The following is an 11632-nucleotide window of genomic DNA, read 5'->3' as shown; positions in this document are numbered from 1 at the left end:
CAAGAGGAAAGGCAGTTGAACACAGGCCGTACCCACGCAGAGAGACAGTGACGGCTATCAAGCGGAAGCGCAAATAAAAAGAAAAAAAAACCAACGAATCGGAAACAAGACAAATCAAAGAAGTTCCAGCGGATAATTTCGAGTGAAAAGGGAAACAGCGAAAAAAAAAGAGGTAGTGGATGGGTGGCGGTGGGAGGAGAGATGAGGAGCCCGGTGAAGGATGTTGTCCGGGCTACAGATGCGCGAAATTTTCGCCTTTGCTCCCTTTGCCGTGTCGCACTCGCTACAGCAGCGGCCTTTTTCTTTTTTCCTTTATTGTGCCCTTGAGATGGCCGTTCTTCAGTGCTGCTGTCAAGGGCAGAGGTGGTGGTGATGGAGCGCAAGGCAAGAGGGTCGGGAAGAGGGTGAGGCAAGGCATCGAGAGTTAAGAGAGAGGGGCAGATGAGTGCCGAGTGGGGGTTATAGGCACATGCATCACTTCGCTGCAAGTTGCATCTGATTCCATGCTGAGTCGGCTGAGGTGCGTCTGGTATGCTGCCGCACAGAGAAAGCGAGCTTGAGTTCTTACGTGTCTGATGGTTGGCGGTTTGTACCGGCAGCCAGCTAAAGGAATCTTGCGCAGACCCAGAGGAGCGCATCGCAGAAGCACGGAGAGAGAGAGGCGGTAAGCTCATCCGACGGCGATAGTTCACTTGTCCTCCGCAGTCAAACGCTCATCACACACCTTCTGACACCACACACACACACACACACACACACACTTACACACGTTCACATAACTTGCTACCCTTGCACACCCACAGCGGGTGAGAGAGCAGCGCTTACGTCTCCTCAAGGCCGGTGCTAGAAGCCCTCACCAGCCAAGTTGTCACTTTTTTTGGCCGTCGACCTTTACACACGTTGATCGTCCTTTGGTGTCACACCCACGTCGAACTTCTGATGCCGCCACAGCAACACTTCCGTGCCTTCACCGTCCTCCACCATTTCTCTCGCCGATTCCCCGCACGTGGGCAACGAACCAAGAAACATACGCCCAAACTCCTTTTGTTATCCGGAGCTTGGTAAGAGGGGGCGTGGGGGTGAGCGCTTGGGAGAGCCATCAAGTTCTGTCATGCACCATAGCCAGCCACTTGCTACTGAATCGCCGAGGTGCACACTCCACACACAGAACTCGGCAACAGCAGCTATATATGACCAAAGAAAGATCAAGCGCGACCCTTTGTGCCCATCACACTCCTTCCGCACGACAGCAGACAATTCCATGGAATGGGGTGGTCCCCGGCAGCTTCTTGCGTCTGAACTCAATTCATGATCCCGGGAGGAAAAAAAAGGAGAGGTGACGAAGGAGGAACACGACTCAGAAAGGAGGGGGCGGGTGGGTGGGAAGTGCTCGATGGACCTTTAGGCGCGGGCCACCACTCAACAAGCACTAATAACGGGCGATCCTCCCGGCATCAACGCAAAGGAAGCACATGAGGAACACGTGCACGCATCACTGCACTCTCCGCCGCCCCATCATGCAAAACAGCGGGAGGTGAGCTTGTGGGGTACCTGCAAGCGAGAGAAAGGGCACAGTGGGCGGGGAGGGTGGCTCGCTGTGAAACTTGGCACACTTGATCCTTCTCACAGCAATTCTGTCGCTGCAGGTGTCTTTGAACTACCCACGAGCGAAGATAGAGGCGAAGAGGTGGTAGGTGGTGCGCTGGAGTGGCGTGTCTATCATTCCATGCGAACCAACAGGGAACAACAACAATACACACACACACACACAAAGGCAAGAAAGAGGAAGCCCATGGCAGAGGGAGAGAGAGGGCGAAGGCGGGGGCAGGTGAAGACGAGCACATAGACCTCTCTTTTGAGCGTTTCTTTGCCCCATGCATGGGCGTGTGCAACCTCATGACGGGGGATACTTCATTACGTGGCATCACAGGGTCCAGCGCCCTCACTCTGTGTGTGGGGACGCCAAGCAGCCCCTCCCTATTCCCTCTGTCGATGCCGAAGCACCTATGATGGTGACAGGATCAAGAACCTATGACCCAAAAGGGGGGAGGCCGGTGTGATCTATCGCTGCTGATGTCGGCTGGCCAGGCCCTAGACGGCGTGGCATCGGAGCGACATGCGTCAGTAAACACAATTCTAGCATTCATATAATAGGTTAAGCTTCAGCCTGACTCGAGCGCATCCCACCCCCGGCCCTCACACTGCCTGCTGGTGCGGGGCACCGTGAGGGGGGTGCACCGGGTGTGGCGACCGGCGTAATGGGAGCGGCTGTGACGCGACTTGTGATGCGGGGGCCGGGTATAGTTTGGGCCAGAGGCCGCGTTCCCATGGTTGGGCCGGCACATCACTGTAACGAGTGTCTCCCGTGCTTTGCAGCACCGCGCGATGGGGCCTGTGGAAGGCCGGAGGTAAAGGGGGGTTCGACTCCTGTTGCACGGGACCCAAATGGGCCCTTACAAAGAAGATGGGCGTGCGTATACGAAGAAGCCATGTTTGCTTGTCTGCCCCTCTAAACTTCACCCAGCGTTCTGCTGCGTTCCATGTACGCCTTGTGGTACGCCTCCTTGTCCTTCTTGTCCTTGCCCACCTGATCGAAGGGGACGCGGTGTGCCAGCATCTCCTGGATCTCCTTCGCCGGCGGGTACTGCCCGGGGCAGATCCACGACCCAGGCGGGTGGCACACGCGGTTTGCCGGGTCAGCAACCCACTTCTTGCTCTCCTCGCTCACGTTCATGACCTTGAAGACGCGCACCAGGCCGTACTTGGACGAGTACACCTCCTGAAAGAGAGACGGGTCCACCTTCACGCCCTTTGTTTTCCCGACCTCGTGCAGGTTGTACAGCAGCGACGCCCGCATCATCGGTGTTGGGCGACTGTAATCATTTCTGTAAAAGCCAAATTGCTGGCACAGCGGGTCGTGGGGGCAGATGTCGTGGTACACACTGTTGCCGATGCGCGCCATGTGCGGTGACTTCATCAGGTCGCCGCTCTGCCCAGCCCAGATTAGGACGTAGTCGGCCATGTGGCGCACCAGCGAGTGCGCCTCCGCCACGGGCGACGTCAGCATCTTGCCGATGGTGGCGATGTGCTCGTGGTTCCAGGTGTTGCCATCGGCCAGCGAGGTGCGGTTGCCGATGCCTGTGATCTGGTAGCCGTAGTCCCACCAGGCCAAAATGCGCGCGTCCTCTGGCGTGTTGTCGCGCAGCCACTCGTAGGCCTCGAGGTAGTCCTTCACTATCACTTGCTCGCCGGTGCGCAGCTGCGTCTGGAACACGATACGCGGGCCAGCAAAGGAGTACGCTGAGCTGACGCACGAGAAGTGGAAGACAAACGCAATCGGTAAAAGAACACCGATCGTGAGAGCCACGATGAGGGCGGCGTTTGTCTTTCCGGCTGACCAGCGGTTCATTTGCGCGTCCCTGCGGAAGTCGACGGGGATCAGTGTCCTGTAAGGACGCTCCTCGCTGCTAGTGCTGGAGTCCCTCGCGAAAACCTGGCGCGGCTTCTGTTTCTGCTGCTTCTGTCGGGCGCCTGCACCTCTACTGGCATGGTCTTGTTTTTGGTAAGGCATGTCACCGGCTGCTACCATATCGGCGGTCCGCATGCCGTCGTCCCAGAACAGCTGTTGAAAGCACCACTCCATCAGCGTTCCACCTACCTCACTTGCGCCGAGGCACGCCGCCGGGCCAGCCAGAATGAGCAAGCGCACCATGCGGGTGCTGAAGTAGTAGGCCATGAAGCTGTAGACAAAGACAAAGAGAACCGCGTACTGGTTTCGGCTCGGCAGGATGAGCTGCACCGGGAAGCTGAATATCCACATAAAATAAACGATGTGCAAATAGTTCAGATACGCGAGCGCGTCGGCAGGATGGTGCTCGGCGACCGAGTCGACCAGCGGATTGCCAGTGCGCGTGTGCTCCACGAACAGCGCACGCACACGGACCGAAAGGGGCCCGAAGTACCCCGTCGGTGCCAGCACCGCGATCGCAAGCGCAGCCACGCCAGCCATCACGCTGAAGACGCGCACGCGGATCTTGAAGTTCGCGCGAGAGCGAACCTCGACACCGGCGCGTGCGCGAAACACCTCGCACGCCTGCAGTCCACACAGGAAGACAAGCACCAGCAGTGCACCCAGCTGCTCCAGCGACTTGAAGGGCGACATCCCCACTGGCGGCACGCACACGGCGATGGCGGTGCCGACGACGTAGAACAGCGTGTATGCACGCAGCAGCGACGGGTTGTACGTGTTGCGGGCCCAGTCCACCATCGATGATATGCCGGCATGCATGGCAACCATGTTGAGCACGAAAATGTAGCCGCCCCACGCCGCCACCATGTAGCCGTAGGCGACACCGGTGAGGACACCGATGGGCCACGAGGACCGCGTGCGCAGCGAGCGCACCCAGCAGTAGAAGGTCAGGAGCATGGCTGCGACGGCAATGCACTCGTTGTCGAACTCACCCGCCATGGACCGCATCAGGTGGGCCGGGATGATAGAGAAGGAGAGTGCGGCCCACGCCGCCATACAGATGGATTCGCTCACTTCGAATGCTATGAGAGCCAGAGTAGCGGTGGCGATGGCGCCAAACCACGCCGGCATCAGCACGCACACGTTGTTGAGAGACATCGGCATGCCGGCAGCCGCCAGCGCGCGGTGAATGGCGACGGCAGTGAGCTGCAGGCCCGGGTACGTGGTGGAGCCAACAGGGCGGCCCAGCGGGTACCAGCTCATGTAGTCGAACCAGCTGAAGAAGGCGGACCAGCCGTGCGTGGACATGTACTCGGCAGCGCGGTAGTTGAACCACGGGTCGAACTCGTGGATCAGGTATCCGTAAATCTGAACGGAGAGCAGGCGAACCTGGTACGCCGAGCGAAGGGCGCAGAGAATCAGGACGGCCATGATACCTTTGAAGGCGTACGATAGCTTCGAGTACGGGGCGGCGCGGCAATGAAAGAGGTATGTCTCGCCGGACGGTGGCACGGAAGAATCGACGGCGGCACCGTCGTTTGTGCTTGTCACATTTGTCGACGCCGCTTCGGGTGTGGAGGTAGGATCGGGGTTGCCGTCTCCGCCCCCTTTGTGTTGATTCTTGGCGGGCATGAGGGGGGACGCAAGGCTGAAGGCACGGCAGACTGGAGCGTTGCTGAATCCGTCGTCTTGGAAGTGTGCAGCTACGCTGCGCGTGCTCCTCTCTCTTGGCTAGCTGCAGAGGAGAGAGGTAATCTCGGTGGGCGAATCACAGCTACTGTAGTGTGCGACTGTGTGACAGCAAACAACACGATAACGTACAGACCAGCACGAGCACCGGCTTTTTTTTTGTAACCGCACAAGGGAGAGCAGTGAGATTGAAGCAGTAGGAGAGATTAATGGAAGAGTTGAATACGAGAGGACGACGCTACATCCGCAACAACAAAAGAAAACGAGTGGGCTGGTTGGTTTGTGTGCGCGCCGTGGTGATGGATCAGGAAAAGTGCCAAGGAATAGGCACAGCACGAAAGGGAGAGAGACAGAGGTGTGCGAGGGAGGAAGCGAGGGACGTGCTGCATCACTAGCGATGAAAAGGTGACTTACGCGAAATTCAACTTGCTGGACCAGGCATGGGGGGGTAAGATGAGGCATGACAACCTTGAGCAGCTGACATGCCGTGCCATCCATAAACCCCCACCGATGCACACAGGCAAACAAGAGGGTTCCTCGCTCACGTATCCAGCTTCCTCTGCCTACTCTCCCATCTCTCTCCCGTCCTCCTTTCGTTTTCATTGCGTACGAAAACGCTGGAAAGTGACGATAGTGAGAGGGCCAGTTGGGCCACGGATGGAGGTTCCTGTATCCCTCGCTTTTCTTTCACTGCTGTGCACAAATCGCGTCTTTCCTTCGTTCATTGCATCAGCATGATCGTGTCCACATTCGAACACACACAACCACACACACGCGAGGATAAAAGCACAGTGGGACAGCGAGGACCGACAAGAGAGCGTTGAGTCAAAGGGAGCGGCATATACATGTGCATATCGAGTGCTCCTGCAGAGGCAACCAGTGACGACAAAACAAAACAAAGAAAACAGACAAAAAAAAAACGTGTGCCGCCTCGAGGCGGCAACCAACAACACCGACACCAACAACACAAGAGGGAGCCGTTTTTTTTTTTGTGGGGTTGTTGCTTTCTTACCAAGGGAAGAGATGAAAAGGGAGCTTCATGGAAGAATCCTACGCAGAAACGAAAAATGGCCGACAGAGAAGAGGACGTAGACAAGCGCGGGTGGGTGGATGGGTAGATGGATGGAGAGATCAAAGACAAGGAGAACGCAAAGGCAACATGATCGTGCATATAGGCGTCCTGTTGAGAGCCATCGACTTCCCTTTCTGGAATGCAGCGCTCATAGACTACTGTGTGCGCGCATGAGTTGTGCAATCGGTGAGGGAGGAGGGAGGGGTGGGCGGGGGTGGGGCACATACACTCACACACACCCACACACAAGCAACGAGCTCTCTTGGGCATTTCTGAAGCGCTGTCAACAGGAAAAAAAAAGGAATGGGTGAGAGGCGCGAAAAACGAAAAGGATAGCAAACAAAGAAGGCGCATACACACACATACGCAAAGGAAAAAAGAAAAACGACGTTCGCCGCGTTTCATGCAACGGGCCTCCACGCTGCCATGGAACTGCCGCCCAACTCGGTTGTTTTCCGAGCTAGAGAATAAAATGGTGTCAAGTGTCCCGGACTCGTGTGCTCTGGAGATGAAGACGATCGCACGGACGCCCTTACTCCCTCCGCTCCCCACCCGTCAGCACGCACCCTCCACTACCACCTTCAACGACAAACCAACATTCCACTTCTGCATCCTAGAAGTGGGGATCAGGGAGGGGAGAGTGGCAGTAGCCGCGACTCGACAGAGGTGAGTAGAGCACAAGGTAGAGATGCAGTCGGTCCGTCCATCGTTATCTGCACGGCACACTTGGGCTGAGTTTTACCAGAGACACCTTCATACATGAAAGCAAACGTGTTGCGAAGTTGATTGCCAGTAAGCCACTGCTTCTCTTTTTTGACATCTTTCTGCCACTGCTCTGTGCTTTTCTCTCTCCGTTCGCACACACGCTGACAGAAGTGGCCGGTTTGAATGCGAACACGCACACACATAACACTTGCGCTGATGCAGAGCCAGAAGCAGACAAGCAGAGGGCAGATAAAGACGAGAAAGGGAGAAGAGCACCAACACAGTCTTCGATTCAGATGCAACTTCCAAAACAAACGTTTGAGCTCATAGCCGGAACCAAGCGGCAGTTCACACCACTCATGACAGGCAAACACACACACACACACACACAACTAAGAAACTGCCTAGTCTCGTTTCTTTCAATGTGTGACCCCTTCACTGAACAGGTTCGGTAAGTGTGCAGGCGAGTGGTGTTCGATTCCCTCAGAACACGCACATTCTTATCCCTGTGATGCACACGTATTGGCGTGTTTCCTTGCTCGCTTTCGTTTTTACTTGAGCGAAGTATTTTGAAGATAGCTGGAAGCGGCATCAGGCAGCAGCCTTAGTCTTAAGGCACATCGACGGCTAGCCTCGCTACATCGGCTGACAGCGAAGAATGCGTTCCACTTACACGCACACACGCACGTAGAGTTTCCTACGAATCGTAGAAAATGTGCAGAGGCAACAACAAACAGAAAACGAGAAAAAAAAAGGCTGCGAGGCGGCGAGAAAGAGAGAGACGGGAAGAGGATGGTGAGATGACAGACCGCGAAGGTCGTCACTAGCCACTTCCACGCGTGCACCTACACGCTCACATGCCAGAGCGCCAAACGTGTACCTTTTTATTGCGCCACGACAGCGCACACACTCACTCACACTTTCCCGTGGGTGGCAACGCTGCCGCCAAGGCTTGTGGCGCAGTCTTGTTCTTTCGCTGCCTCTATTCGGTTTTCTTTTTGGAATACACTCTACGATGATGCCGCGCTGCTATCGCCGTACTTGTCCAGCAGCGTCTTCTGCAGGACAATACGACGTATTTCCGCCACGGTCGGTACAGCCCCAGCCTGCAGTTTTGAGAAGATAAGTTCGCCGTCCAAGCTCACCTCGAAGGCACCGGTCTGCCCGAGGGCGCCGCCGACCATATTGAGCAAGAAACCAGCGCCGATCAACATGCCGCGCTGCTGAGCGATGAAGTTCAGAACGGTGGGGGGCAGAAACACGAGTTGCTGTCCTGCAAGGGCGACACCGAGGGAGGCCAGAAAGGCGGTCGAGCACGCCTTCGCGGCGAGGGCGCGGGCAGGTGGGGTGGGGTAGGTACCGCCCACAATGCGTACCTCTTGTGCGTTGGGCAGCGTACGTTGCAGCTGCTGCTTCATATCTTCAAAATACTTCGCGTATCCTCATCCGGTACAGTACAGCACTTCCAACTCATGCATTGCAGAGAGTTGCCGAGTGGGCGACGCTTTCTTCGCGCCTGCGTATCCAGCACCACCACCAGCTGCGGACACATCAGTTGCGCGAGCCTTCTCTTGACTGTGACTTGGCCCATCTTGCGTCTTCATCTCGTCTTCATCCATTAGTTGCACTACCTTTCTCGTTTTTTTCTCCTTACTATCCTTAATGTTATTGTTTTCCTCAGCCGCGCTTCGGTGATGCCGCGGGGACGGCGACGACACCCGGCTGCCCGCTTTCGCCGATGGGGCATCTGCACCGTTGTTCTGCTGCATCAGGGCGGCCTTGCGCTGCATCGCCGCCATCACACGCGCGTTGAAGCTGGCCTCCTCGTCCTCGCGCTCCTCGAGCTTGCGCACTGCGGCAACCAGCTCCTTCTTGTCGCGGAAAGCGCTGACCGGCACCTGCCCATGCGTCTTTTCATATAGCATTTGCTGTAGGTCCACCTCATCCAGCATGTCGAGGTAGGCGTACGGGTCCTTGTTCTGCTCAACAGTAGGCTGCACTTCACGCGCCGAATTCGCACAACACGCAGCGGAAACGAAGAGAAGCGCCAGTGACGCAACCACGAGCAGCACTGTGGCCCGGCGCGGACGGCGCTTCGCGAACAGAGAGGCGGACATGCGTGGGAGCCACCCTTTTGTTTGCTTTGTTTGTATCTCTGTTCTGCCCTTCAAAAGTGAGAGGGGCGAAAGAAAACAGGTGCTGCAGCTGTGGCGGCTACCTACGGGTGCACACGGCGCACTGATTAGATTTCTAATTATCGTCGATGCACGGGACCGCAGTGGTCGCTGCTGATGTGTGTGGTAGTGGTTTGTGGCGATGGGAGAGGGGGCGAGGGCGCGTCTTTTGGTTTCGCAACACGTGCGCAACAACCAAGGCCTCCTCTCCTCCGCGAGCGCAGGCAGATAAGGAACAAGCCAAAAAGAATGATGGTGTAAATAGGCTAAAAAGAGTGATGCACGGTAAACGTGGGTCAAGGCAAAGATTGTGGTTATGGTGATGGGGTGGTGAACGTCGAGGCGGAGAGAGAGAGAGGGAGACGCGGCTGATTTCAGAGGCGGTGCTGTGGCACACGCAGGCTCAGGCACACGTCGACACTGGTGTGCGGGGAGGGAGGGTGGTGGTGGTGGGGGGCGTGTGTCAGACGAAGAGAGCTTGCGCACTGCTGATGCTGCCCTCTCCTCCTCTGCTCTGCTTTCTCTTGCTTCCCTCCGTCCCTTCAGTATCTGTTCACTGCCACCGTCACCTTCACCGCTGTGAGCGTCTCCTTGCTGCACCGCTGTGTGGGCGGGCGGGGAGAGGATAGATGGGAGGAGAGGCGGCAGGGGATGGTGGCGCACGCACGCGCAGGAACCGTGAGTGTAGGGGCACGTGTGCGTAGGTGGTCGTGTTTGCACCAGACGTGGCATTCAGCAGCGTTTGTGCACAGGAGTGTCGTAGATAAGAGGTCAAGCAACGAGGCGATGCAGATGGTTAAATGAGTGGGAGCGGGCATGGTGTGGGAAGGAGGGAAGGTGAGAAGAGAGCAAGCGACAAGTGTCGCTGGAGCCGTGAGAGCAATGTGCGCGAGCGTGGAGAGGCGTGCGCCCCGATGCTCAGGCAGAGGGGCCGCAGAGGCATAAGGAATGCGACCGAGTGGAGAGCCCGCAATGCCTTGTCCGATACCCCCGCATCTCTTTTCTCGTCCAACACCTTTTCATTGCTGCTCTGACGCCTTCGCCATTCTGTACTTTCTCGCTTCGCTCGAGCGCTTTCAACGCTCTTGACTTCTTTTTGTGCCTGTGGGGTGGGCGAGTTCGTCCCCGCCGCCGTTTCCTCTGGCTCCGCGTCGACGAGCACCTACGCCCTCGCTGTCTTCTTAGCTGCGTAGTAGTCCTTCAAGAGCGTTCGCTCGAGGAGGAGGTTGCTCAACAGCTCTGCTGTCGGCACTCGCCCACTCGCGTTCAGGGCGGAGTAGATGAGTTCGCCGTCCAAAAACACCTCGAAGGCATTGTTCTGCAGCGCCGCTCGACTCAGCACGTTGAGCATGAAGCCGGTGCTGGTGATGAGGCCACGACGTGCGCGCAGAACAGCGAGCACCGACTCCGGGATGAACTTCAGCTGATCCCCCATAAGGGCAAGCCCTAGCGTGCCGAAGAAAGCCCCCTGTAACGCCTTGCTGATCAGGACTCGCCTGGGACTCATCGGGTACGCCTGCCCAATGATTTTAAAGTCAGCCAGGTTCGGCAGACTCACTGCTTCCGATTCTTGCAGCTCCTTGCGAAGCACCTCAAACTTCGAATCGTAACCGTTGGCTTGGTTGTAGAGGACGAGCACCTCGTGCTGTGCCTCGTCGACGTCGGAGCCGCCAGCGGCTGCCGGTTCGGCGCTGTCGCCGCGAGTGCGGCTACCCTTGGGCCGGTGATGAGCTGCTTTGAACTGCGATTGGTGCTCCGCATACCAGCGTGCGGCAGCGGCGACCTCTGCGCGGAACGCGATCTGCGCCGCCTCCTTCTGCTCCATACCAAAGATGGCTTGGACGAGCGCCTCGCGGTCCTTAAAGCGATTCAGGTTCACCCATCCCTTTTTCTTCTCTACCAACAACGCCGTCAGTTCCTCGACGCTCAGCCCGTCAAGGTGAGCGGTCGGCGACTTGGCTGAGGCGTCTGCACCGGTTGCCGTCGCCGCCACCACCGCATCTGCTTCCTCCTCGTCCTTATAGTCGTACTGCTCATTCATCGGGTGCGCCTCACCAGCTTCGGGCATAGCACACTCGGCGGGCTCAGCAGCGTCGACAACGTCGCCAGCGTGCTGTCCATCAGCACTTGGTGCCTCGCTTGGCACCGCAGTTGCCATGGCAGGGAGCACCATACCACTCCGCCGCGGGTGACCAACCATGCTGATGAAGTTGCCGTAGTTGCTGCCTTCGCTTCCACCGCCAAACAGGAGGGCGACAAGAGCAAGGCTCGCCAGAACCAGCAGCACAGTGCGCGCGTAGTTGGTGCCACTGCGCTGTGACGATGGGGCGGGAGAGAGGATGAGTGCCATTTGCCTCGATATCCTTTTTACGTTATTTTGGTATTGCGAATTTCAATACTCGGCTCGCCTTCATGGAAGCGAAGCGGCCAGGGCGTGGGTGCGCGAAGGAGAGAGAGGCACCTGCAAGAAAGATGGCGAAGTCTCTCGTGACAAAGCACGTTGTGCACACTGGAGGGAATAAC

The 11632-nt window shown here is 57.3% G+C and overlaps 2 protein-coding genes and 1 pseudogene across 3 annotated transcripts; all 3 read right to left on the bottom strand.

Annotated features, from left to right (window-relative positions):
- Nucleotides 1-2509: 2509 nt before the first annotated feature.
- On the bottom strand, nucleotides 2510-5101 carry LINJ_35_1140 (oligosaccharyl transferase-like protein; the record flags this gene model as incomplete). The annotated part of the gene is made up of 1 exon (XM_001468890.1): nucleotides 2510-5101. One exon carries the CDS (start codon nucleotides 5099-5101, stop codon nucleotides 2510-2512), a length of 2592 nt encoding a protein of 863 aa, XP_001468927.1.
- A 2844-nt stretch (nucleotides 5102-7945) lies between these two features.
- LINJ_35_1130 lies at nucleotides 7946-9052 on the bottom strand (annotated as a pseudogene). Its single transcript has one exon. A coding segment is annotated over exon 1 (1107 nt).
- Nucleotides 9053-10271: 1219 nt separating this feature from the next.
- LINJ_35_1120 (conserved hypothetical protein) lies at nucleotides 10272-11267 on the bottom strand (the record flags this gene model as incomplete). Its single annotated transcript, XM_001468889.1, has 1 exon — nucleotides 10272-11267. One exon carries the CDS (start codon nucleotides 11265-11267, stop codon nucleotides 10272-10274), a length of 996 nt encoding a protein of 331 aa, XP_001468926.1.
- Between the last annotated feature and the right edge of the window lie 365 nt (nucleotides 11268-11632).

Source organism: Leishmania infantum, chromosome 35 (genome assembly GCF_000002875.2).
Source record: "Leishmania infantum JPCM5 genome chromosome 35".
In the NCBI taxonomy this organism is placed as follows: Eukaryota; Euglenozoa; class Kinetoplastea; order Trypanosomatida; family Trypanosomatidae; genus Leishmania; species Leishmania infantum.
The sequence above is the reverse complement of the archived record's forward strand: the minus strand, read 5'-3'. Positions and strand labels throughout refer to the sequence as shown.